General features: G+C 38.8%; 1 protein-coding gene across 1 annotated transcript in view; it reads left to right on the forward strand.

Annotated features, from left to right (window-relative positions):
* The window catches only part of PCSK5 (proprotein convertase subtilisin/kexin type 5), a 261,481-nt gene that overhangs the window by 221,130 nt on the left and 13,064 nt on the right, over window positions 1-27,287 (forward strand). Inside the window, exons 25-29 of the mRNA XM_075739243.1 lie at window positions 11,735-11,777; window positions 12,633-12,775; window positions 14,020-14,220; window positions 26,044-26,127; window positions 26,642-26,837. Coding sequence (XP_075595358.1) covers window positions 11,735-11,777; window positions 12,633-12,775; window positions 14,020-14,220; window positions 26,044-26,127; window positions 26,642-26,837 — 667 coding nt within the window. The remainder of the gene's footprint in view (window positions 1-11,734; window positions 11,778-12,632; window positions 12,776-14,019; window positions 14,221-26,043; window positions 26,128-26,641; window positions 26,838-27,287) is intronic.

The raw sequence follows: 27,287 nt of genomic DNA on the forward strand, positions 1-27,287 counted from the left end.
TGCGTTACCTCCTCCTCAGGCAATATTCTGAAGTCTGTGCCTTCTGGGCAGTCTGTGATCAGTTCCAGAATTCCTGGGCATTGTGTGATCAGTGCAACCCGCTTACTCCACGTAGCATCAGTTGCATGGTGTGTAACAGGGACCCTCCCTTTGAATATCCAGCCCAGCACCCAGCAGTCAGGGTGCCAGGAGAAGCTGTGCTTCAGTACCAACCACCTCCAAAGCAGCTCGAACCTCTTCATATCTCTTTTCAGTTAGAGTGTAGGGGGCTTCGGATTCTCTGTATTCTCAACTCCAAAACCCCAGGGGTCAACCTTGAGTCTCCCCTGGTGCTTTCTGCCAGAGACTCCAGGTAGGGCCATTCTCCCCAGCTGCTGTGTAGAGCACATTTTTAACATCTGGTCCTGCCCGGACTGCCCCAAGGGCTACTGCATGAACCAGTTCCTGTTTAATTTGTTCAAAGGCTCGTCATTGCTCAGGGCCCCATTTAATATCGTTCTTCTTCTGGGTCACCTGATAAGGCTTGCAATCAGACTGTAATTTGGAATGTGCATCCTCCAAAAGCCCACAACACCTGAGAAAGCTTGTGTCCTTTTTGCTAGTTGGTGGAGACATGGATGCTGTTATGTTAATCACATCCATTTGGATCTGATGATGCCCATCACGCCATTTTATTCCTAAAAACTGGATCTCCTGTACAGGTCCCTTGGCTTTATTTTGGGATATGGCAAAACTGGCTTTCAGAAGGATTTGGAGTATTTTCTTCCATCTCTCAGAAACCTCTGCTGCTGTGTTGCCCCATGCAATGATGTCATCAATGTATTGTAGGTGTTCTGGAGCCTGACCCTGTTCCAGTGCAGTCTGGATCAGTCCATGGCCCATGGTGGGGCTGTTTCCACCCCTGGGGCAGCGCTTCCAGGTGTACTGGGTGCCTCTTCAAGTGAAAACAAACTGTGGCCTGCACTCAGCCACCAAAGGGATTGAGAAAAACACATTCATGATAACGAGTGTGGTGTACCACCTGGCTGCCTTTGACTCCAGTTCATATTCAAGTTCTAGCATGTCCAGCATTGTAGCATTCATCGGCGGCAGCATGACTTCATTCAGGCCACAATAGTCTACTGTCAGTCTCCACTCTTTATTAGACTTTTGCACTGGCCGTATGGGGACTGTTAAAGGGTGAGCACGTTCTGCTGATCACTCCTTGGCTCTCCAGTCAACAAATCAGCTTATGGATGGGAATCAGAGAGTCTCGGTTGGTGTGATATTGCTGCTGGGGCACCGTTGTGGTAGGGATTGGCACCTGTTGTTCTTTGACACTCAGCAATCCCACAACAGAAGGGGCTCCGAGAGACCAGGCAAGGTAGACAGCTGTTTAATTTCCTCTGTTTCCAAGGCAGCTATTCCAAAAGCCCACCGGTACCATTTTGGGTCCTTGAAATACCCTCTCCCGAGGCAGTCTATGCCGAAGATGCACATGGCACATTTGAGATTGTTTTTCCTTGCAATTCACGTACCCGTGCCTCTAGGGTCAAGGTAGATTTTCGATTGCACTTCCTCATGTCCCCTCCATGGTCATGCAGGTCAAACCACAGGGTACCTCTTAGTATGTACCCTGTATGTCCTCTCTCTTGAGCAGAAGAACACCTACTCCTAATGGCTGAGATACTGGTCCATACAAGTGGGGAACCGGACATATCCTCTTTGAGTTGCTGGACCTCCTGGGACAATATCTCAAACAGGTTTTTGGATTTTTTGGACAGTTTTTCCATTGCCGAGACAGAGGCCCACAGGGAGGAAAAGAGATTTTCCTTGTATTGCTGGAGTTGGCCAGCCACTTCATTCACCGTTTGTGCCTATTCATCTTTCCAGGCCAGTACTGCCAATGATTTGGCACATGACAGTGTTGCACTCTGTACAAACCTCCACCACGTGGGTCGCCTACATTGGACTTCATCTGGATCTGCGGGTACCTGCACGTTGTCTGGGTCATAATAAACCATCTCCCGCATGGCTAGTTCCCTCAAGTACTGGATACCTCTCTCCATGGTGGTCTACTCGCCTGGGTGACATATAACATTTTCTTTGAAGGAATACCTTTCCCTCCTGCCTGACAAGAGTTGCCTCCAGAGGCTGAGGGCTTGTGTCCATTTTCCAATTGCCTTGTCAATGAGCCCTTCCCTGGACAGGGATCCCAGCTGCTTGTCTTCCCTACCCTTTAATTCCAGGCTGCTGGCCCCGTTAGCCCAGCACCGGAGCAGCCATGTGACAAGTTGCTCACCTAATCGATGACTGAAATCTCTTCACATATCTCTCAGCTTACTTAGGGATAGGGATCGGGTGATTACCTCTGCTTCTGTCTCTTCCTCCTGTTGTTGTGATGGCACTGTTTCGTCATCCTTTACTAAACAAGTTGACTTTTGTGTCCGTTTCTTCTTGTATAAAGAGGCAACGGATACCTGTATAGGTTGGTTCTCTAGTTCAGCTGCAGTGCTTGTCACCAGGGATTGAGTAGCCACAGTGCACGTCACCAAGGTTTGAGTAGATGCAGTGCTTATCACTGGGGTTTGCGTCACCACAGTACCTATCTCCAGGGTCTGAGTAACCACAGTGCTTTTCACAGGGGTTGTGTAACTGCAGTGCCTGTCACCAGATTTTGAGTAGCCACAGTACCTGTTGTAGGGGTTTGAGTAGCCACAGTGCCTGTCACAAGAGTTGGAGTAGCCACAGTGCTTGTCGCAGGGGTTGATCTCCAGGTGGTGTTCTTCAGTAGCTGTTTTACCCTAAACAAGACCTGAACCACATTCAGGAGACCTAGCAATAGAAGTACGCTGGTCTGAACACCCCAGGGATATTCAACATTCTGAACAGCTACAGTAATTACCCTAGAGAAGAAGGGGAAGGTGAAGGAAGGTGTCTCCCCCACATATTGGTGCTCTCACTAAAAACATTAGTGCATTATCAACATTTTCTTCATACTAGATACAAAACACAGCATTATGAGTACCTTGTTCATTGAGGAGCTATATGTTTGCAACACCTGGAGCTTAACTGGATCATTGATAAATTCATAGGAATCAACAGAAGAATAGGTCTTCCTCTCAGAAGGGATTGCGAAAGTCAGGCCTTTTGTTTGCCTTTCTACCAGTGTCCTCCCATGGAGCCACACATTCCTGATCCAACTCTTACCTACTTGCTGATTCACTTCCAGTTGCCTCACCCAACTTGCAAAAGTACAACATGTTATGATATGAATACTTCTCACAGCTTCCCAGAGATTACTTCATCTCCATGTACCAAAATATCATGTATATCGCCTTTTGACCCATGCAGGTTTCTGCAGAGAGCAGCACAACATGTCTTTTCCAGCCTTTGCACCAGGACTATTTTCAAAGGCTGACACTGAGAGTAAAGTGCTTCTCAGAGTGCAGAGTGAAGAATGTTCAGAATGGCCATTGCATTTTTCTCTTTCAAAGATATCTTACAAAAGAGACAAACACCAAGAAACCCCAAGGAGTGTCCCTGAGAATAAAAGTCTGCAAAATAGGCATTTAGGCCCAAGTGTGACTTTTTATTTTAGCAAGGTAAAGCCTGAGCAACTCTCAAAGGTCATCCAGAACCCAACTATTTAATCTGGTCTGGGTTACAAGGTACAAACATAGGCTATAAAGGCAGAAAGTGAGAATAAATAACATGCAAATGCTCCACAAGATCCATTATACAGAGTGAGATGGGGTGGGAAATACAGTCTATAAGGCGGTGGGAGTGAGAGAAAAGGTATTTGGAGAAAATTTAAGGAACCTATGAGACAGCTAAAAGGGCAGCATTTTGAAGAGACTCAAGCTCCCAGGTATGGATTGCAATTCTGGCAGTTGTGCTTGTGATTAATGAGTGAAAAGTGAACTGGTTGCCATAGCAACCTAAGAAACACAAAGGAAAAATTAATTTCTTCAAACCTTCCCTGATGATGAATAGACTTAGGCTTTCAAAATACCAGAGAAAACTATGATAAGGATTCTTTTTTATCTCAGAGTAAATCTTCCTCAAGAGGTTAATCTTGAGGAATGGTGTTTAGATTTGCAGGTAATAGGACTCGTTTCCACAGGCTTCTGGAGTGAGAATATGCAATCTGTGCAAAAAGAATGCCCAGCAAGATTTGGAAATGTTCTTCTCTGATTTTCAGTACTGACATTTCAGTGGAGGCAGAACATTACATTAGAGAATGTTGTCTTTCCTAAAGAATAGGTAAAAGTGAATTTCCTTGTATGTGGAAGATACAAGATGTATGCATTAAAGAAAACATTCTGTCTTTGAAATTTTTCTTTCTCTGAGAAAGAAAATTACTTCCTGAGTAGAATCCAGGCTTGGGGCAAGTAATTGGAAAAACTTAAGATATAAGATTGAACCATGAGTTCTGCAAACACAGAATGTTCCAGATTTTAGTTTGGAGTTCTCCACAGAAATAAGAGCACAGAAGAAAAATACTGGATCAGACCTAGCTCAGTAGCCACTGACCAAACAATGAGCGTATTCCTAAAATTACAAAGACAAACAAAGCATGTATTGCTAGTCCTTCAACAGTTTGCAGTTCAGGAGCTTCATGAATCAAAACAGTAAAGAAATGCTAGCTGCTGAATCATTCTGCTGGAATTACTGAAGAACAAATATATTAAAACAAATATAATCTAAACCATCTGCAGACCAGACCCTCTTTCAGGGATGTTTGCTGCCTTCCTGGGGCCCAGATCAGGGATGTCACCACAAAACTGATGAGATTAGTACAGCCTTCAAATTATTACCTATTTCTGCTCTTTCATGTGGGTACCAGTGATGTTTCAACAAGAAGACCAAGGTCAATCAAAAGAGATTTCAGGACCCTGGGAAGAATGCTGAAGGATTCAGGAGCACAGGTAGTGTTTTCCGCAATGCTCCCATTAATGGGACACACTGAAAGAAACAGGCGAGCCCAGGACACCAACACCTGGCTCCAAGACTGGTGCCTCCACCAGAACTTTGGGGTTTTTATAGTCACCAGCAAATGCTGGATTCTGCACCTGGGTTGGAGTAACTCTGGACAGAAATCTAAATTGGGAGAGGAGTGGCTGGACAGCCCTGCAGGAAGGGGTCTTGGGGTGCTGGTCAGCATTAAGCTCAACAGGAGTCAGCAGTATGCCCTGGCAGCCAAGAGAGCAAACCCCATCCTGGGGTGCATCAAACACAGCATAACCAGCTGGTCAAAAGAGGGGGTTATCCTGCTGTATTCAGCGTTGTGCAGCCTCACCTGGAGTACTGTCTGCAGCTCTGGGTCCCACAACTTAAGAAAGATGTGAAAGTCCTTGAATGTGCCCAGAGGAGGGCAACAAAGCTGGTGGAAGGGCCGGAAGGCATGTCCTGTGAGGAGTGTCTGAGGACTCTGGGTTTGTCTAGTTTGAAGAAAAGGATGGTGAGGGGCGACCTCATTGCTCTCTGCAGCTTCCTCAGGAGGGCAAGTGGAGAGGGAGATGCTGAGCTCTTCTCTCTGGGATGCAGTGATAGGGCATGTGGGAATGGCTCAAAGCTGAGCCAGGGGAGGTGTAAACTGTACATTAGGAACCATTTATTTACCAAGCAGGTGGTCAAACTCGGGAACAGGCTTCCTAGAGGGGTGGTTGATGCCCCATGACTGTCAGTGTTTAAGAGGCATTTGGACAATGCCCTTAATAACTTGCTTTAACTTTTGGTAATAACTTGCTTTAACTTTTGGTAAGCCCTGGAGTGCTTAGGGAGCTGGACTAGATGATCATTGCAGGTCTCTTCCAACTAGAACTATTCTGGTCTAGTCTAGTCTAGTCTACCCAATTCAAGCAGCTCTACTTCAGTATGTACTTGTCTCAGTTCTCTGGTTTTATCACAGAATCACAGAACGGTAGGGGTTGGAAGGGATCTGCAGAGATCTAGTCCAACCCCCTGCCAAAGTGGGATCACCTAGGGCAGGTTGCACAGGATTCCGTACAGACAGGTTTTGAATATATCCAGAGGAGTCTCCACAACCTCTCTGGGCAGCCTGTTCCAGTGCTTGGTCACCCTCACAGTGAAGAAGATTTTCCTCATGTTGAGATGGAACTTCCTGGGTTCCAGTTTATACCAGCCTAAAGCTCAGGGTCTTGATCTTTCAGATAAGGAATTGTATTACTGAACCACTTACTGACTGCAGCAGTGCAAATATTGGATTCTCCCGATATAGAGAAGATGTTTCCCAGATGAGACCTGCCTACATAAATATGTTTTGTTAATGGAGAACCAATGGAATCCAGCTGTTCATATTAGTGGTAAAACCTGCATTGATGCCTGTGGTGTAAACTTAGGACCTCTGGCCCACAGTCTGCATTCTTGCCTGTAGGAGAGCACTCTTTGTGTAATGCTATTCACTCAGAGGAACTACCTATGCAGTAAGAAACTATTCAAACATAAGGGACCATCTCAGCATAAGAAGTGTGTTCAGAAAATGCATCTCAACACACAGAAAATTTATACAGTTTATGAAGCTTTCATGCTTCTTGAAATCATCACATTTTTTGATAGGTGGAAACAATGGCCAATAGAGTAAGAACAAAAGATAACATAACATCCAAGTTATAGAATAAAATCTAAGACAAATAAAATGAATGCCCTTTCTTAATTGTTAGATAGCACTGCAGATGTCCTGATTTCATATTTATTGAAGTACTCTTACCTTTTATTTTACTTGGAATAAGAATGAGCCACTTTGTTCTTCTTTGTAGCCCTGTAAGCAATAACTTCTCTGGTTGATATCGTATTTTGGAGCTTCATGTGCAGTGTAAATCTCGCTACAGCACTGGCCAACTAAGTCTGGTGAGAGACTAGAGTATTTTGACACAAAATTTATTTTTAAAGTCAGCTTTTAAATTTTCTATTCCTTAAAGTTTCAGGATTGCTCCCAAAATTTGACACATTTATCAACATGCATACAAGTATTTACGTATTTATCAACATTTCAACTCAGTTATACAAACCCTGGAACTATTTCAGGCAATGCATATTATAATGTTAATCTTTGGTTTCATTTCGTCTTATCTGCACTTCATTACTACTTCTAACTACAACATATTAAAAATCCTTATTTGAACAGGAAAATATGCCTCATTCCCTCTATTTTGTCAATGAAATGCAATAACAGCAAGTGACATTATTTTTCTTTAGAGTAAAGTAATTGAGATTAGAGCTGTGTGGTTCTTTCCAGTTAACCGGCTTTACAGCAAGAATAACACTCAGAACAGTTTTTGGTTTTATTTGTCTCATTTTCATCCTAATTAAAGGTAGCTTTAATTTAAAACAAAAAAAATTACAAAAACCTGAATAGAGGTAATTTTAGTAAAAGTATATTTTTGGAAGAGATGAAGTTTATTCAAAGTATTTTTTTTTCTTTTATGCTTTAAAAATACATATATTTTTAATTCATTAAATACCTTGGCTGAACCAAAATTATAGTTTTTGGCCAAAGCAAATACTGATGCTGTTTTTTCACCATATAAATCTAACTGACAACAGAATCCAGCTTTTTCCTTGGTTAAAATTCACAATCTCTTCTTTCTCCCGCTTCCTGGTAAGATGACTTGTCAAAATAAATTATAATGTCAGAAATAAGAGGAAAGAAGATAAAGCAGATTTACTGACAAAACACACACACACACACACAAAATAAAATTAAAATAATAAAATAATAATAAAAAAGACACAGACAAACAAATACCTTCTCACATGACAAAGATCCAAACCAGAGTCCTTGGTTCCACAACAGAAATCTTCATTTTCAAGGCTTACTGAAAGCTGAGGTTTCAGTTGTGCCCATGTCTAGTCAAAATTCTTATTATGTTTGGATTGTACATTTCAGTTATTTTAATTGGGATATCATAAAAACTAAAGAAAAAATGGTCTAAGGTAGTTAAAATATATGATTACTCTTGTTGGTGATATATTACAATTTATAGTACTTTTTTTTAGATTATTGTAAATTATTGTTCAGGGAAATGTAAAAGGCAAATAAAATCTAGCAGTAACTGGTGAAATTAAACAATTACTGCAGGCTGGCCCTTAAAGTAAAACTGCAATGTAATATAAAATCATTTTCAGTCATTACATTTAATTAAACTGGAAAAGAAAGGTAAACCAGATATTAAGTCCCAGGCAGTAAATATCCTGAACTTCTCCTGAATGCAAAAAAGATTGAGTGTATTCAGCACATTCTAGGCTCATGGCTGAGCCAATAAATAGGTCAAGAAATTTAATTTAAAAAAAAAATTCATAAACAAAACAGGAAGCTAAATTAAGTTACAGCCTAAATACAGATCCTGCAGAATGTACCCTTGCACTTAACTTCAACTCCTAGCTTTATTGTATACAGTAGATAAAGTCAAGAATGCATAGGAGTCACTGCAAGATCTGGGTCTAATTAGATGGGATATTTTGAGTGCTACTCAAAAGTACAGTGGGCTAGCCACGTAAAGTTTCCAGAATTAGGATCTGTCTAAATACCATGAACACTCAAACATAGTGAAACAGTGACAAGTATTTCCAAAACGCTCTGGAGCTCATTTTTAATATGAATGAACTTATGTACTAAATATTTCATTGAGCCTTTACAGTAATACTACCAAAAAAAAAAAAAAAATCACTTACAGTGTTCCTCTACATATTTGAACAAAAATAGCCTTCCAGCACAACAATGCTCTGCTTGTAATGCTAATTCCCATACTTCCCTCCCAGAGTAGAAAAAAACACTAGTTCATGTCAAATCAGAGAGTTCCAAGAGAATGCATGAATGTTTGGCCTTTGACCAATATTTAATATTTGCATGTACCTTTTCGGTGTTATAACATAGCTGCACTCCGAAAGTATTGTATTTGAGAAAGGTGGTGGGTGGAGGAGGGAACAGGAGTATCAGTTTATTACAGACAAGGAAAGAAACAAAATTACTTTTTCTATGAACTCTAGATGATCTTTACTTATCTAAGAAAACTGCAATAAAACCAGAAAGTCACAAGAGGACTTGTTTCTGTCTAAGGCCTTATATTTTAAAATTGGTTGAATCCTGTTTCCATTGCTATCAAGATCACTTTCGTTTCTGTCTTCAAAAGAGTGGCACATGCTCAACGTAGTGGAAATCAATGCCAATGGAAACTGTAAAATATACATAAAATATTATCAATTCTCAGGAAAACAGGTCTTCTGGACCGTGACATATCTACCAACCCACTTTGTGCCACAGAGATCTCATTATTTTATGGGCAAGTAAAGGTCTCAGTGAATATAGGATGTTTGTTACTGTTAGTCCAAGAATTGATTGTGGCAGATTTTAAAGGAGCCACTGTTGAAGAACTGCACATGTATATCCATAGAATTCCCTAGACTTAGTTCATTCTTAAAATTAATTTCCAAGATTTTGGAAACACATAAATATCAAATTAAATATCAAATTCGCTATTGCAGGAATAGTTGCATATTTAGTTTTCTCTCTGCCTGCTATCAGATGGTTGCCCCTTTGCATTCCTTTCTAAACTGAGTTCATTATCTCTCCACAGTTTAAATTCAGAAACTATGACTAAGTATAGAAGGTGGAAGAGCTTCTATTTAGTGGGTATGTCTTTAAGAGAAAGAACAATGGTTCTGTAAGGGTTGATAAATAACATAAGATAGTAAACAAATTGGCAAGTGAACTTAGGCCGCACTAGCCCAATGACTGAATGTTTTCATTTTGCAAAATTGTCAAGAAATTATCCCCCCACCTCCAAAATCTTAGGTTTGAAGAAAGACTCAATGCATTCCCAAATGAAATACAGTAAACCATCTATTCCTATGAAATTCATGGCCTTCTAATAAGGTATTTGCTATTACCACTGCTGTCTAAACTTTGTGTAAACAGCAGAATGCAAGTGCTAGTTGTGTTACACTATTTTGCCCTCTCTACAATATGTATTCCAATCCACAACAAACAAACAATTTTTACCCATTTGTTCCTAGATACTTTCTCTTAGATCCTAAACCAACTCAAAATACATAGTCTTTACTTAATGGTCACTTACTTAACACTTAATTTTTCTAATCTCTTTCCAGAGGACAGCTAGACATTGTGTCTTTGTTTGCAATCACTGCCGAGATCTGTCTCAAACTGAGCTATATAGAGAGTCATCAATACAGCCAAAACTGAGAGGGCAGTTAGTGAAGAAAAATGTCATCAGAACCTCTCACAGGCAAGAGAGGAAAGAGTCCTTTCTTCATAAAAGCCAGAAAGTACATGGAGAGTTAGTTACTAAACCCTCAAGCAACCCCAGCAATTTTAACAATGTCTCTTGGATGTGTACTCTATTCTTTCCATGAAGAAAACATAAGGACTGTATGTGCCAATGCCATAATAATATTCAAAAGATATAAATACACTTATTTATCATCATAACAACCTGGGTCCTAACAATGTTCTATAAATACTGTAAGGAAAAAAACCCACACAAATGAATTGGGCAAAATGTATCTCAGGAAGCATCTTTATTCAGACACAATATTAGTATTTCAGAAATCATTCACAAAGAAGCTCTGGACAAACCCAATATCTTTTATCTAGAAGTAAAGGAAGACTTCATAGAAAATATTTTTGTATTTTAAGAGTATTTCCTGTCTTAACATAAAATCTAATGCAAAGAACATTAGATCAGGTGATTGCTCTTTCTGTTTGTGCTCTAAACAGTAAAGAGAATATTTTCACAGATCTGCAACATTTCTGGGCAAAACTTTACACCTCATAAATAAATTGCTAGAACTACTTGCAAAACCAAGTGCATGTTGCCTAATAAGTTTGCATGTGTAAAGTGTGATTTATTGTAGACACAGTTCAAACAGACTCAGTGAAAATTCTGCCTTATGAGTACTATTAATACCAAAAATAATTTATAGGCATTTCATAGTAGAACACTTTATAAATACATTCACTCAGGTTGTTCTGTTTCCTTCCATTCTGCTCCCTTTGGGATATTTGAGTAAGGTAAAAGAAATAGAAAACTAATAGAAGATAATGGAAGGTTATAGAAAATATTTTTCACTTTGTGTGAACCTAAAGCCATATCCATCATTGTAATAGTTTTAAGAAGTTGTATAACACTTTTTCTGTTTACTTAACGAAATTTTTGAATGCAAAAATTAATTTTCTGATGAGAAAGTTTACCCAAAAGCCTTGCCCAGCCCCCCCCATAATATAGAAAGGTGTTTGTCTAGCTCAGGATTTTTAAGATTAGATTGATTACTTACATGGTTTTGAAAAGTTTGCTTTTAGAGGTTCCAAATGCTTTAACTTATCTCTGCAACAAATCAAGAAATAGAATAAAACTGCATATTCAGGTAAATTAGAGTGTCCTTTTAAGAGTTCGTTCTGCCCAACCTGAGCTCCTAGGATGGTTCTGCTTTTCAGAACAGCACTTCCTAAGCACTCAGCACCTTCTTAGGTACCTTAATGCTGAGGACTCAAAAGTCGCAAGTCACTGCAAAAATACAGGCTAGGACCTGATTGTGGAATAGTTTATCTCGCAACAAATACAACCAGAGATTCAGAGACAATAATGTTCTAGTTATGGCTGTATTGTTTTTATGTAAGAAATATGAACATAAAAATGGTGTAGCAACAATTCTTTTTAGCATTCTCGTTTTAACTCTGAAAAATATTTATGTAACTGCATATTTTTAATTTCAGATGACCCAAGAGTCTGTATAACATGCATTCAGAACTATTATATGTAAGTATAGCTGTATAGCTCTTCATGCCATACAGTTTTTTAAAGCAAAAATGTGTGCTTCGCTACACAGATCTGTGCTCTGTGTGTTATCCCATACCCTTTTAAGTATTGCCTATCTGAGAACAGTAACTTTGGAAAAAGTTGGCTGAAAAACTAGCCAATCACTCACTATCAAGGCCTTTTAAAACTTATGGACTGATGTGAACTTTGCATATATGAAGAGAGGAATATGGAACAGAAAGGGTCTAAAAGTAAAATGGTGCCTCTGGATATGGAACTAGTATGCTCTAGTATATTGTGTCCAGTTCTGGTATTCGCAGTTCAGCAGGCACACTTAAAAATGTAAGGAAGTTAAGCAAAGGAAAAAATATATAGATTAATTGAAAGGTTTAACTTAAACAGGGGGAAAAGAAGAACTGTACTGCTTTTCAAAGAGACAATTAAGAGATCTCTGTAAAAATTACCATGACAAAAGAAAATGTTGATTAAAAGTCTATTCAATCTAGCTATAAACAATCACATTGGATTATATATTTTACAAGCAATCAGCTCTTTACAACCACAATATAATAATTTCTAATTAAGCATGCATTTGATTTTGTGCCTACATTTAAAAAAGAAAATCAAATTAGTTATACTTAAGAACCCTGAGTTTAGAAAACATGACTTGTTAATGTTTGCCAGTTGAATAAGTAACATAACCACAAACACGTTTTGAATCCTTCATTACAGGAATAATTTCCATTCATTAGGATGAGAATAGAGCTTTACCATTACCATACCTAGAAATATATAGAAAGCAAACTCAATGACCTGAAAAGATACTTACTAATGATAGTCTATTTTATCTTACAGGTATAAGCACCATTGCTATAAATACTGCCCAGAAAATACCTACAGAGATGAAAGTTCTCTGCAGTGTAGAGAGTGTCCTAGAAACTGTGATAGCTGTGACAAGGACAAGTGTGACTCATGTAAGGAAGGCTTTTATCTCTCAGGTAAGCAAGGTAACAAGTATGGCATACATACAAAAGTATTTCAGACTTTCACTTTAGCAAAAGAGTCTGGACCTAACCTCTCAAATTCACAAAACTTTTCTATGGCAGACAGTAGAAGCTCAGGGCAGTTAGCACTTTGCAGAATTGGGTCCTTTGCATTAATGTAAGGTGGTTATGTTAGCCAACGGCGCTATTTGGCTCAAAGGCTTCATGTATTTGACTACATATTACCACTTTTTTTTTTCCTAGTTTTGTTTTTAATGCATTTCCACTCTTTTGGGTAAATACAAAAAATATTGTATTTGTTTCAGACTTTGTGAAAGGACGGGTTTTTAACTCACAGAAAGACATGGAAACATTTCCTTTCTATTTGCAAGTCTAGTTTTACTTTGACTTTCAGATCCACATAAAGTAACAAGTCTTAAACACTCTAAAACGAGCTCAGTTAAAACCACTAAATTCTATGTCACATTCACGCAGGACTAGGAATCTGTTAGTTTGATTACAAAGCCATAGGCAGGTCTTGTTCAGACATGGTGCCAAAAATGAATCACAGGAAATCTTGAGGTTATGGTATTCCTGTGCATTGCTCACTGAAGGTGCCCAGAAGTGGAGCACAAAAGCATTACATTCATGAAAAACTCTGTGGTCACAACCCAAAGTGATCTGATGGTCTACTTTTTTTTTTTTTTTTAACTGAAATTGGAGCAAGCTCAAAAACTATCAGTATAACAACTTCTAGAGGCTTTGCTGCAGTATGCCAACCCTTAAATTGAATCAGATTTACTTGAGTTTATATTTGTATTCACCAGAAACAAGAGATTCATCTAATCCTCAAAAATTGCACATATCTAACAATCTTAAGGAATTCTGGACTTAGATTTTATGTTGGGCCAGTATAATAACTGGGACTCAACCATAAGATTTTTATCCAGATTTGGACTTTTGTAAGATTTGTATGTGCCAGGATTTAGGATATGGATGAAAACTCATCAATGTATAAGCTTAAGTGCAGATTGGTTTGACGTTTGTGAGGTTTGCATAAGCAACTGAGCTGAATTTAGGTTTCATGCTAAACAAATAGAGTTTATACAGCTACAAAAAGTTTCATGGATTCTTATATACCTTTTTTTCTTAAACTGCTTCTTGCTGGAGACAGAGAGATGCTATAGGTGAGGTACCTCTTTTTCAGGATTGACCCAGCTCAGTACCTGCCATGATGCCAGGCTCTGTTTCTATTGCAGGTGGCATATGTGTGAGTGAGTGTGGAGATGGATTCTTCACTGATGACATCTCTAGAGAATGTGAACCTTGCCACAGGAGCTGTGCAACATGTGTTGGCTACAGCTATGAGAACTGTACTGGGTGCAAAAAAAGTTTCCAGCTATCTCATGGGCAATGTCTGAATCCAAGAAATTCTTCACCCAATGGGAATTTACAGAGTGGTAAGTGCAAGAAATCCCTTAATCTTTTATGTTTCTCTGAAGACTACTAAAAGTTTTAGGAAGAGGATATCATGATCTTGCAAGCTTGAGTGAAACTGCACTTTTCACACAGAATCACAGATTGGTAGGGGTTGGAAGAGACCTGTGGAGATCATTCCAACTCCCCTCCTAAAGCAGGATCACCTAGAGCAGGTTCCACAGGATTGCATGCAGACAGGTTTTGAATATCTCCAGAGAAGGAGACTCCATGACCTCTCTGGGCAGCCTGTTCCAGTGCTCTGTGAATTTATCACCCAACACACAAATTAAAACTCATTCTCTATGAATATTAATTCTTTTTAACTGAAACCTGTGCAGCACGTGGAATTTCAATAGTTAAGGATCGCAAGTGACACTTTTTAATTATATGTATGTCATACTCTCCAACAAAGGCTAAAATTTCCTCTAGAATTTCAAAAGCTTTGCAACTCTTTGCTGATGACTGTAAACAATGAGAAAAGTCAGTGTCATATAATCCTTTCACTCTCTCTACAGTTGAAAAGCATCAGCTGGAATAATACTTTCTGTTTTGGGCACAGTGTTTAAAGAAAGAAGTGGGCCAGTTAGAGAGGAAATAGTCAGGATTACCAGAAATCTAGAGGAAAATTATTTACTATGAAAGGTTGAGATAAATGAGGGGCTTGGGACTAAATGAGAAAGCTAAGAGGAAAACAATCAAAAGGAAGAATGGAATAGATCTGGGGTCTGTAAGTACGGTAAACAGGACATGAAATGCAGAAAAGGAGTTCTGGATTTGGCATTGGAAAAAAAGGGACTTTCAAATGCAATAATGGATTAATAGTAGGATCTTTGAGGGGGTTTGGGGATTTCCACCATTAGGGGTCTTTAAGAACACTGGAAAAGCATCTGACAGGGATGTTTACTGAGTGGAGCAAGAGACTAGATTACTTAAGGTCCCTTCCAGCTTTCTTTTTCTATCAAATACAAATTTGCTTTTGATTCCTATGTCTTTATTTGACTCAAATGCACCAAAGAATGACTATCCCTAGATCTATATGACCTTACATTAAAAATTAAAATATACTAACAAATATTTTCAGGAAAAATATTGACCATTTTATTCATTGCCTATCTATGGAGAAATGTTGTATCAAAAGGAATAACATTTCTTCAATTCAGAAAAGATCAGAGAGACCTAAAAAGGTCTATTAATAGATATATTAATAGAAAGTTGGTCTCTTCCATGCATTTCCTTGTGTTTCATCCATATGAGTAAGTATTTTTTTCAGTTTGAGACTATCTACATCAGTGCCATGGAAAGAGCACATCTGTAGTTTGGTCTATCTATTAGTTATCTATTTCTCATGCTGTCGAACAGGTGACTCATCAGCTTTTTTCTTTTGAGCTGATGCAGTACTGTATGTAGCAGCATTGCTGTGCTGTGAAACCTCTTTCTCTCCATCTTGCATACCATTTATCTTTCCTTCCAGTAGTTAAAATACGTCTTATTTAGGAGACTTTATAGCAGCCTTCCAGTACCTGAAGGGGGCCTACAGGAAAGTTGGAGAGGGACTGTTTACAAGGGCATATAGTGACAGGACAAAGGGTAATGGCCTTAAGCTGAAGGAGGGTCGATTTAGATTAGATATAAGGAGGAAATTCTTTACTGTGAGGGTGGTGAGGCACTGGAACAGGTTGCCCAGAGAGGTTGTGGATGCCCCATCCCTGCAAGTGTTCAAGGCCAGGTTGGATGGGGCTTTGGGCAACCTGGTCTAGTGGAGGTGTCCCCGCCCGCTGCAGGGGGGTTGGAACTAGATGATCTTTGAGGTCCCTTCCAAACCATGATTCTATGATGCCATGATTTCAAACTGTAAGATACATCTGACTCAGAGCTGTACTGGCTTAAACATTAATGACTACTCCAAAGTCACAGGATACCTGCTGCAGCTGGCAATGGGAGCCTAGGGAACCTGGCTGGAGGCTCTTCACCGTCTCTTGGATAGAGTTGCTGGGAAACGCTCAGTGTGGCAACAACTGTGCCATGTAACTGCTGAGAAAGTGGTGTTGAACTTGGTGATATCTTGAGCCTTTTCTCACCAGGGTAGGCTTCCAAATAGTAGTAACCTTCAAGTCAAAATGATAACAAAGTTGTCACTCTCTTTACTGAAGTTACACCCTGAATAACTACATTTGTGAACAATTTGTGAGGTTTCTTTCTCAGGTACTGTAGGACCATCTGGTTCTCATAGCAGTTATTTTCATTTGCTAGTTAACAACAAAATCTAAATTATTGATTTTGTGGCTAGAATATCATTCGTTCACTCATTTCTTTTGATGGTGCATTCAAGAGGCAGATATCAACTGAATCCAGATTTCCAACTGTGCCATCTATATTTGCCATTCTTATTCCACACTGAAGATCCTCTAACAAAAAAGTAGAGGATTTGGGCAGGACCAAACCACAGGATATCACACCATAGGTAGTTCCTAGTTAGAAACTACAGTACATTTCACACCCTAATAATGTTTCAAAATGTATGGATAATAGGGGAAGGGAAAGGGAATGTCAAGGGGAAGGGAAGGGGAAGGGGGAGAGGGGAGGGAAGGGAAGGGAAGGGAAGGGAAGGGAAGGGAAGGGAAGGGAAGGGAAGGAAGGGAAGGGAAGGGAAGGGAAGGGAAGGGAAGGGAAGGGAAGGGAAGGAAGGGAAGGGAAGGGAAGGGAGGGAAGGAAAGGGAAGGAAGGGAAGAAAGAGAAAGAAAGAAAGAAAGAGAAAGAAAGAAAGAAGAAAGAAAGAAAGAAAGAAAGAAAAGAAAGAAAGAAAGAAAGAAAGAAAGAAAGAAGAAAGAAAGAAAGAAAGAAAGAAAGAGAAAGAAAGAAAGAAAGAAAGAAAGAAGAAAGAAAGAAAGAAAGAAGAAAGAAAAAGAAAGAAAGAAAAGAAAGAAAGAAAGAAAGAAAAGAAAAGAAAAAGAGAAAAAAAAAGTTAGTTTCACTGTCCGTTACAATAATTTTCTTCATTGACAAAAGCTTTCTGAAAAACAGTAAAATTTAGGAGAGCCAGCCACTATCTTTTATTGCTTTGTTCAACAATGCTGTAGGGTCCGTACAAGGATGGACAAAATGGAAACCTGTCTGTGCTTCTGGAAACTTACTGTTGGTGAGGATTCTGGCTGACATACCTGTACAGAGAAACTCCCTGGGCCTGGAACAATGACCCCTCTCCAGGTCTTAACCATTTCTGTAGGCTGTCTTCTTTCCCATTATTTATTTTAAAGAAGATTATGGCAACAAATACTTTGTCTTTCATGCATGGGTGCAAAGTCATGGCATCTTTCCAAGTTTTTCACTGCTTCCTCTGGGCAGATCTCCAAATATTTTATCCCAATTTACTTTTTTGTTGTTGTTGTTCTTTGGCTTGTTTATAGTTACTGTGATTTTTCCAGGGTTGCTTCTTCTTAGCAAAAGATAAGAATCTTCCATCTCATCTGTTGTCAAAATCAATTTCTAAGGGTAGCCTGTCATGCTGTATGGGCATGGTCCAAGAAGCTTGTCCATTCTGCAGGGGATATTAGAATACTTTCATGTTTGTTCACCAGCCCAGCGTGGGCAAAACTGTGGCTGAGATTTGGCTTTTGGCTCTCATCCTCTCTGTCTATTTATCAATACATGCTTCTTCTACTGGGTGTTCAGTGTCCTCAATACATTTACATTGGTACAGCACCATGGCAGAACTGCCTCTGAGCTTCAGTGGCCTGAATTAAAGAATCTAATTAAAGAATACAGGCCACACAATTATTAGTCTTTCCACCTTGGGGGACTGAGCTGGGCGTGGGGACCAAATATGTAACAAACAATCTCGCCCTGAATCTCGCCAATCTCGGAACGAAGACAAGATTGCACTGAGCTCATCCTGAGCACATGCCCTGCTCTAGACAATGCAGGAAGACGACGCAACTAGGAAGATAGCTGAAATTTCCAAATCCAGTAGTTTATGTCAGCTTTTACAACATTAGTCTTCTATTTACTCTTTTTCTTTAGAAATGTTATTAATAGAGAGTTGAGGTATTAGACCTTGAACTGTATTTACAAATAATGAAGCCATTTCTCTTTGGCTCTTCCAGCCACATGGATTGGACAAAGTGAGTTTTGGGAAACAAAGACTCTTGTTTGGTTCCAAGGCTAACATAAATTAAAGGGCAGCACATCAGAGGATACCACAGAGAAACCAACATAGAGTCTGACTTTCTTTGCAATTTGAGAGACTAGTCCATCTAGGTGAGGATTAAAACCTTTGTGAATACAGAATATACTTTTCCCATGTTTAAACTTTCACTTCTGTTTCTTTAGCCAGGATAAATGATAGGCCAGTCTTATGAATTTTTATGAGCACACACTCCAACAACCAAAACATTCTATAAAAAAAACTTTCTAAATGATATTTACTTTGGGGTTATAGTCAGCTAGGCAAACAGTTCAACTCATATCAGGAATCATTAATAAGTCATATCCAGGTCTGAAATAATGAAACAGACCATGTCTGTTATCCAGGCTTTTAAAAAGACAGGGCAAGCCAAGAAAGGGAAAAAAAAAAATAAATAATTTGAGCTCTGTATTTCTAGCATAAAACATGTGTATTTTATCTCATGTACCAGATGATGAAATTACTTTGGAAGCCAGGAGACACACTAGTGTAAGCTTCATTCACCAAGTGAATACACACACCCTTTCAACTGGATTAGACATTTTGCAAGTTATGGTCAGGTCTTCATTTTGCCTATGCACTGAAAATACTGCACCCTAAAAACCTTATTCGTTCCTCAGTTTCACAGTTTAGTCTACCACGTTCTTATGAAAAGTACAAAAGGAAAAAAAATGGGTATGGAATAAGGTCTGTTTCTGATGCAAACTCAAAGTGGAGTATGTGCTTCTTTACATGCAGATAATATATGCTGTAGTAAATTATGCAGCTAAATAGCAGCTGCTTCTGTTTACTATTACATACCACCCCCAATAATAAGAGCAACCTCCCACAAGCAACCATTGACCAACTACATCCATCTTGTGTATTTTCCTTTTGCTAAATACAGAGTAAAACAAAACCAGTAAAAATGTACTGGTTGAAATAAAGCAATAATTCAGGCTTTAAAAAGATTATTTAAAAGGACTTTAATGCAGGTATGCAGATATACCTACAAAGCTGTCAGAATATGGAAGGGAAAAAAAAAAGGAATGGGGTAGGCAGAAGAGAGTAGAGAAATCATCAGCAGGAGGGAACGGGTCATAGTCTTCCAAATGTGAAAATGTTATGACATTTAGCGTGCAGAATTAGAGCATCATGGGAAGAGTTAGGAGACCTTTTTAAGCATCATCCATATGTGAATTTTCAGGTTGCTAGAGGCAAGCAAAAATGATTCATTATCCCATATGTTCTTAGGCATGCCAATTTCATATTGTAGCTATTTGTTTGTAAAGTAATGTTATGTTTGTTACAAGATAACTAGATTGGGAATTAATGGTTATTGGGGATTGTAATTTACTTCTCAGCACTCCTATAGTTTCCTTAAATTTACAGTTCACATAAGTCTTCAAAATGGAATAGGTCTAGTATTTTATTACCTATGTATATTGTTTTCATTATGTTTTACCATGTTTATGTAATTGTAATTACCTCATGGAGATAGGTAACCTGTTTTTGTGGTTTTATTCATGACTGCATCAGTTTTGCAAGGCTAGTGCCACATGCAGAATAAAATCTAACAAACTAAGTAACATCTCAGCTGGATCACATTCAAATCACATCTCGCTACACAGTGTAAAAGCTAGACAGGTGACTTTCTAAAAGGAATACGCTTTCAGTTACAAACAGCCATGGCACTTAATTTCCTTCTGCATTCCTCACTGCAGCAATTGTGCCATGGTCTGACAATAAAATATACCGTAAAAATGTTCTCCTTGTAGAAGTCAATGTCTAGAAGCTAAGGGGTCTAAAAATTTTCACAGGGAACTACTTTGATAGCAACTTAAAAACACAAGTTTTTAATTCTCCCTTTTACCCACAGAAGAGCATGAATAAATAAGATTTAAAATGAAGATGACAAACCATCTTTTATGAGTGTGAACACTTACTTCTTGCACTATCTTGCATATTCATTGCCCATAAGAAGCAGGCAGAGAGAGCAAGATGGACAGCAGAAAGAGCATGAGTGTACAGTAGTAAGAACTCTTACAATGCTGTTGTGGCTTTAAATGAAATTAAGGAGGGACCACAAGGTAGTTCAAATGCTATTATATTTAAAGGCATGTTTCTTTAGATATGGCCATATCTCTGCTCATATGTCCTCAGGTTTTGTACAAGGTTTCGTGTTGGGGGTTTTTTTAATAAACTTTACATTTTCCAGAACAAGTGGTGAGCATGTGAAGAGGATAACACTTCTTTCCACATGGACCTATGTTTTTCATCCTGAATATTTTTGAGGACTCATTTAATTTTTCTCTAAAATCAGACTAAATAAATCTGGGAGCTCAAAGTAAGATCACTTAAGCAAAAAGAGGAAATATGGGGACATTGTAATAAATGGAGCTAAAATGTCACTCTTTTTTCCCTTATTCAGTTTGAGGTCATGGTTAAAGTCTTACAGTACTAGGTTTCAAGAAACTATGCCATTGTCTCATTCACATTGCACAAACCCAAATGAGAAAATAAAACAGAAAAAAATACATTTTTTCAGTCATCCCCCACCCTCACAGTTTGATAATCCCTTGAAGAGATGAATGGGCAAGAGCACTATGGTAGCTTCAGAGCTGCAGTAAACCTTAGCTCAAGAAATGGCACAGTGTGATTCAGTTTCTCAGTTTCTAGAAAGGAATAGAAGAGACTTAGCTGGGTGTATGTCAAAGTTGTTACTCATTCTGACAAAGATGCAAAAATCAACGTGACATTGAGTCAGATTCTGGCCTGAATAGAGTTTGAATATAAGGCGTTTTCATTTGGGGAGAAAAAAAAAAAAAAAAAAAAAAAAAAGAAAGAAAGAATGTAAGCATAAGGATAAAAACAGTTCAGTAGGTCCAAAAAGGTCATACGTTTTGGCCTTTAAAAAAAGAAGAGCAGAACAGTATAATAATGGAATACAGTGTTTTTCAGAGTCAATGTCCCACTTTTAGAATGGCTTACAACTGTACATCACAGACTTATGGCTTGTACATTTACAAGTTTCATTTGCAACCATAAGAGCTATAGACTGAAATTTTAAAGGAAAACTTATTGGATCCTTAAGTACAGAATGGCATCCTTTGTGGGAAAGAAAAACACAACTCAACAGCTAAAACTATTCATTTCCAAGCTTTCCATTTATCATCAGTCCAAAGACCAAGGAAATATATTTTGCGTGACCATTTTTCAGCTTTGTAAGGCTATTCTTTGGAAAGCTCTGGTTACATTATTAGAAGTAGTGTGCACAAGTTTCTGTAAACAAATCACTTTCATCTCATTTGCCCACTTGGGGAACTTTTCGTTATGCAAGAAAATTACATTTAAAAACTTCTCATTATTCTAAACTTTTGTTGAGGGGTTTTTTTTAGTAAATGAAAGCTTATTTACAGTCAGTAAGAAATTTATTACAGGAAAACCTCATTTCATAATTTGGGGGGGGGGGGGCAGGAGGGGAAGTAAGATTTCTTCTGTCAATACTAAAGTTGGGTCATTTGAGCACTTACACTTGACTGGAAAGCTAAAGGTTTTCTCCCGTGCCAACTACCAGAAGCCAAATTGCTTGTGTACATTCCCCTCTGGTGGCAGATAGCAAATATTACAGAAAACAACAAAAGCTCCCAAAGGGGCAAGGATTAAATGGAAATAAAAGGTACTTGACTGAAAAAGATCTTTATTTTTAATCATAACACTTGAAATGTTTTTGAAACAATGAGCTTGCTTAAAATTCTGCAGCAGTAGTTAACAACTTCTCTGTTTAGTCTAGCCTTCCTGCTATTTATTTTTTATATTACACCAACTATCTTGCTAGGTTCAAGGTTCTTTTCCCTTGGCAGCACATACTTTGGTAATATTTCTGGCTTGCTTCTTCACACACACAACTGGTATTAAATTGCAGCACTTAAAACTACTCAGTAGGGATTTTTAAAAAAATGAAACATAAGCCAGGGTAAGGTACCTGGATGCAAAGCTGCTGAAAAGGGAAATGAAAATTTGTATTATTTACTGTATATTTAGAAAAAGGCCAATAACATTTTCAGTGATAAAATCAGAACTCTGCCTTGACAAATTCTGAAGGTTTATCAAAGCAATTGATGGACAAACAGGGGATGTGCAACTGCAGGCAGACATCAGGAACAGATGGTTTTCTTTCAGCCAATGTTCTAGAAGCAAAGTGAAAAACACTAATTAAAAACTACATGGCTGTGCAAAATATCATCAATTATTCAATGTTCTTTTTTAGAGTGCCACATGACTAGTCTCTAAAACGGAAAAATCTTGGGATTTGCAGGCCAGTGGGGATCTTCTCCCAAGAGCAGAAAAAGAGAAAAGGTCTGTGTGTTTAAGGATAGGAGAATAAAAAAATCTACTAACACCAAGCATCCAGCTTTTCCAGAGTATCCCTTATAGTCTTAGAGATGACATCAGGAAGGACACTCTGTAAGTATTTATTCAATAATGAAGAGTCAGGAAAAAACATGAAGCTAAGGAGTAGCTTTGTTTGCAGTCCAAACAAATCCTGTGACAGTGAATTTCTGCATTTCACAAGAGTAAGCAATGATCACCAGCAAGTTACTTTGATGACTATTTGGATCAGCAAACTGAAAATGCTTGTGTGCTATATGGTTAGGTACATCAAGAGTCCTGAGAGAGACCTGAACTGCCCTCTACACTCAGGGACACTTAAACAGATTAGAATCCTCTTGGAACAGCATGTTGTAACCTGAAATACAGAAAACAGGTCTTTGGCAGGGGGAAAAAAAACTTTAAAAATATGTCAGCAAGAGAGAGAAAGGATCTAAACTCACAGGGCCTGCTATTGCAGAAAGCCTTACAAGATATCCACATCCACACACTTAAAAGGGCTAAGAAAAGCAGAATAAAATGCTAATTCTCCTCAAGAAGAATGAAACTTAATAGGCAACTAAAATCAGTATTTTAAAATTACTTTGTAACTCTAGCTCTTTACTCTCTGAACTACATGACTATTAATCTATATGTAAGTATATAACTTATACATAGATAGTGCAAAGTACAGAGCCAAATCAGGATTTTTCAAGCAATCTCCTTTCAACTTAAATGCTCAATGAATCTGACAACTGCCTCCCCAGCAGCAGGAACCTCTTTGTGCCCATTACACTGTTGGTAACAGAAGACGGGGCGCTTCATTGCTGCTTTAGGTAGCACTGAACTCACTTCACACACCAAGGTCTCCTTGTGGCTCTCTAGCCCTTCGTCAATACCTACCCCTGTGCTATCTTCCCACCCCTGCAACTTCAGAGATTATGTAATAGTAAATTCATCCCACCCATCTTGGGCTCCCGATGCTTATACATCACTTCCAACTTTACTTCTTCCACAAGCCAAGGACTCTGTACCTTCCTCACTTGTTCTTGTCTTTCCAAAGAGCTTTTCCAGAGGTTTTAATTTTTGCACACTGATAATTACCTGATACTATACACAGGTTCAGCTATGGTCAATACGAAGTCACGAAGGTGACACAGCCCAGGGTTTTTATGTCAGATGTTTAGAAGTGCTTGAGGCTGCACACCTCAAAATTCAATTTCAGGCATTTCCTACCTCCAGAAGGCCTGTGTACCTTTGGAGTTGAAAATTGTCTTCAGGTGACACTGAAATACTGTTCTAGTCCCACCTGTCTTGGTCCTTGATAAGTCTGTGACTCACCATGGCCACCAACACTTCCAGCTACTAAAGGCAACGCTACAGCTATTTGTTGTCTTGCAGGGTATACACAAGGATCTTATACTTCATCCATTGGCCTCAGACTGGGCAGATGCAGTCTCCAATCTGGACATTCACCCTGACAGTGTGCAGCTTTCTTGTTATACACATTATCCTGTGGATGCTGCGGCCTGTGCCTGGACCCTGCAAACACTCTTGGGCACTTGTTCATGGAGGGCAGAGATGCTGTAGCCGGAAGGGTGGTGACAAGGAAAACTCTCCTCCTGCTATATCTGCAACTGCTTTATATTGTGCCAGTTACCAACAAGAGTTGCAAGACTACAGGTTTTCACTACTCTGTGCAAGTGGTATTCACAAGTAGTCCTGGTAAAGACTAACCATATCCTTGCTGAGCGTCCTACTGTTAAACAGGCAGGTTTTGACCTGCTGTGCTATCCCTGGGCCCTCCTGAGTTGTTCTTGTTCTGGCCAGGGACAGCATATTGAAAGATATTTTCAGCACAGTTTTTAAAATGTTCTGAGCTGCTGGTAGAGACAGATGTGGATGTGACACGTTGTTATGGATCATCTCCTAGACATGGTCAATGTGACCTAACTTCTTTCACTGAGATAGCTATGGCTCAGCTCATTTCGCAGAAAAGTTATAAATAATAATAATTAATATTTTTTTTATTATTCCTCTTTCTTCTGCCCCTGTGCCATGTTATGAACATATTCACTTTTCTATCAACTGCCTCTCTGCTTAATAAAATGCCCACCATTTCCCGTCATGGGAAAGACCTCTATATAAAGTCTCCTTTTCTCCCTCTTCTTTTTACTTGAAGCATTTGCTTTCATGACTTTCATTCAAAACATTTTAAACTACCTCGCCATAACAGGCAGAACAAAAAAGTGCAGTGATATGCTGCATGTGGCTAATGGATACTGTCAGCCAGTCCATCGACTTAGAGCAATCATAAATATTTTATTGGCAGGATGAGCTGGATGTGCTAACTGAGGTGCAAAGCTCAACCTGCAACCAACTTCTGATTTATTCTTTATTTTTTTATTTTCAGAAAAATCAAAAGGCTACTGTCTTCTGTTTGCTGGCCCACAATTACTTTTTCATCAGACAACCATTTACTTGTTGTTATAATTACTTGGATCAAAATACAGAGCTGCATGCTGGACCTATCACATTGCACAGCAGACTTTCTCTGTATTAAGTAGGATCCTCGCATCTCCTTGTCATTTTAGAGCTGAGTAAATTGAATAAAGATTGAATAAATTGAGTAGATTGAATAAAGTCTATGCAAAGCATAACCAAAGCCTTAGTTTTCCACAGGCATAAAAACTCCATTTGACACACATCAGACTCTTCCTTTTGGTGGGAAATAGTAGGCAATAGCTTTGGGAGAACTGTTTAACAGATCTGCTTTCCAAACACTCATTTCTCTCTCCTTCCTACTCAGAGTTTTCTCCCTAAGTTACAGGGTGATGGTATTATGGAACCATCTAGTACAAAATCTCCATGAAAATACCTCACTACACCAAGTCTCCCAAATTTACACATTTTCTAGCTTTTCCTGTTTGTAATCTATTAGGATTACAGATCTGGATTTGGTTTTGGAGCACTACATTGAAACTAACATTTTTAAGATAGATTATCATTCTCATTTGTGATGAGCAGTCTGAAATAGTGTTTCAGTGAATCTTAGGATAACATTTATATTTTCCTTTATTACAACTCTTAGCATTTAAGAGAGTAAACACAATCGTCAAGTTCTTCAACTCCGTGAATTCCAAAAATTCACAGAGGTATATTTTCATAACAGCTTAGAAAAAGCCATAGGAAATGGCCTCCTAAAGGGAGGGGAAATGAACAAAAGCAGTCTATAAGAAGTAAAAAAATGGAACTTTTTTTTCTTTCATCTCAGATGCACAAAAACAATTGCAGTCCTGTGAGTCTTCATGTAGGACCTGTGAGAAATCTACTGACATATGTACTTCATGTCCAGAAGGTAAGACACTTCAGCTTCTTTGGGTAAGTTTTGCAAGAGGCTAAAATATTCTGTATCCTACGTACTTCCAGGACATATTTTTATCAATGGTCACTAGACAGTTCTTTGACATCTTAAACCACAGGCAGGTAATCAGATAATCACTGGCGTCAGCTAGGATCTAAGGACATGCCCTTGGCAATACGGTTAAAAAACTTTTCGGTGTATGTTGTTCTTTTTCTTTCTTTTCAGTCAAAAGTTGTAGATATGATGCAGGAACTACTGAATAGGGATTAGGGATTTATTTAGGAAGATGTACTAGGTAATCCTGATGATTCCTTCTGACCTTAAATTTTGGTGAAGGCTGAGTAAACTGCTTTGGGAAATGGCTTAAAGAATGGTTTATTCATGTTTTTAGGCATCAAAAATTAGATTTTGAGGAAGTTGAAAGTTTTTTTATAGCCATCCAAGGCAGGAATCTTTTAAATACGTTTCTAATTGGTGCCTTTCCACACCTGGGTTGCTCTTTTGCCAGGAAAATTTCTTATCCATGATACCTGTGTTTCTCTGTGCCCTCAAAAAACTTTTGGCAATGTTGCAAGTGGAAAGTGTGAGATGTGTATGGACGGCTGCGAGGTGTGCTCCGACCACTGGCACTGTCAGAAGTGTCAGGCTGAACAGGACCAGCCGCTCTTCCTCCACAAAGGCAGATGTTTGCAGGAATGCCCTGAGTAAGTAACTCCTGTTGGATGACTGCTCCTTATTTTCTCACTGTTCTCCTTCTCTTTAAAGTTCAGATCTGTTATAAAACTTTCAAGGGAGACTTTAATGTAGCCTAAGCTACCAGAAACTACCATAAGGAAAAAGTCATTTTCAGCTGGCCTGAATAAACAGCATTTTCTCTTACTTAGGGAAAAAATGAAGAATCAAAAGTGAAACTAGACATGAAATCCTATGACAAATGGTACAGCTCCCATTGACTTCAGTAGAACCATGGTACTTCAGGATGGCTCTTTACGGTGATTGAAAATAAGGTTTTAGCCATTCTCCTAATTTGTCACTTCCTCAAGGTAGTACAGGGATGTGAACCCAGAAAGTGGATGTATCAGAGTCTTGATATGGAAATACAGTGCTTAGTGATGTGTTTGTCTCTTTTGCTTATATTCTTCACTTTTTTGTGT

This window comes from Balearica regulorum, chromosome Z, assembly GCF_011004875.1.
Source record: "Balearica regulorum gibbericeps isolate bBalReg1 chromosome Z, bBalReg1.pri, whole genome shotgun sequence".
NCBI classification, from domain to species: domain Eukaryota; kingdom Metazoa; phylum Chordata; class Aves; order Gruiformes; family Gruidae; genus Balearica; species Balearica regulorum.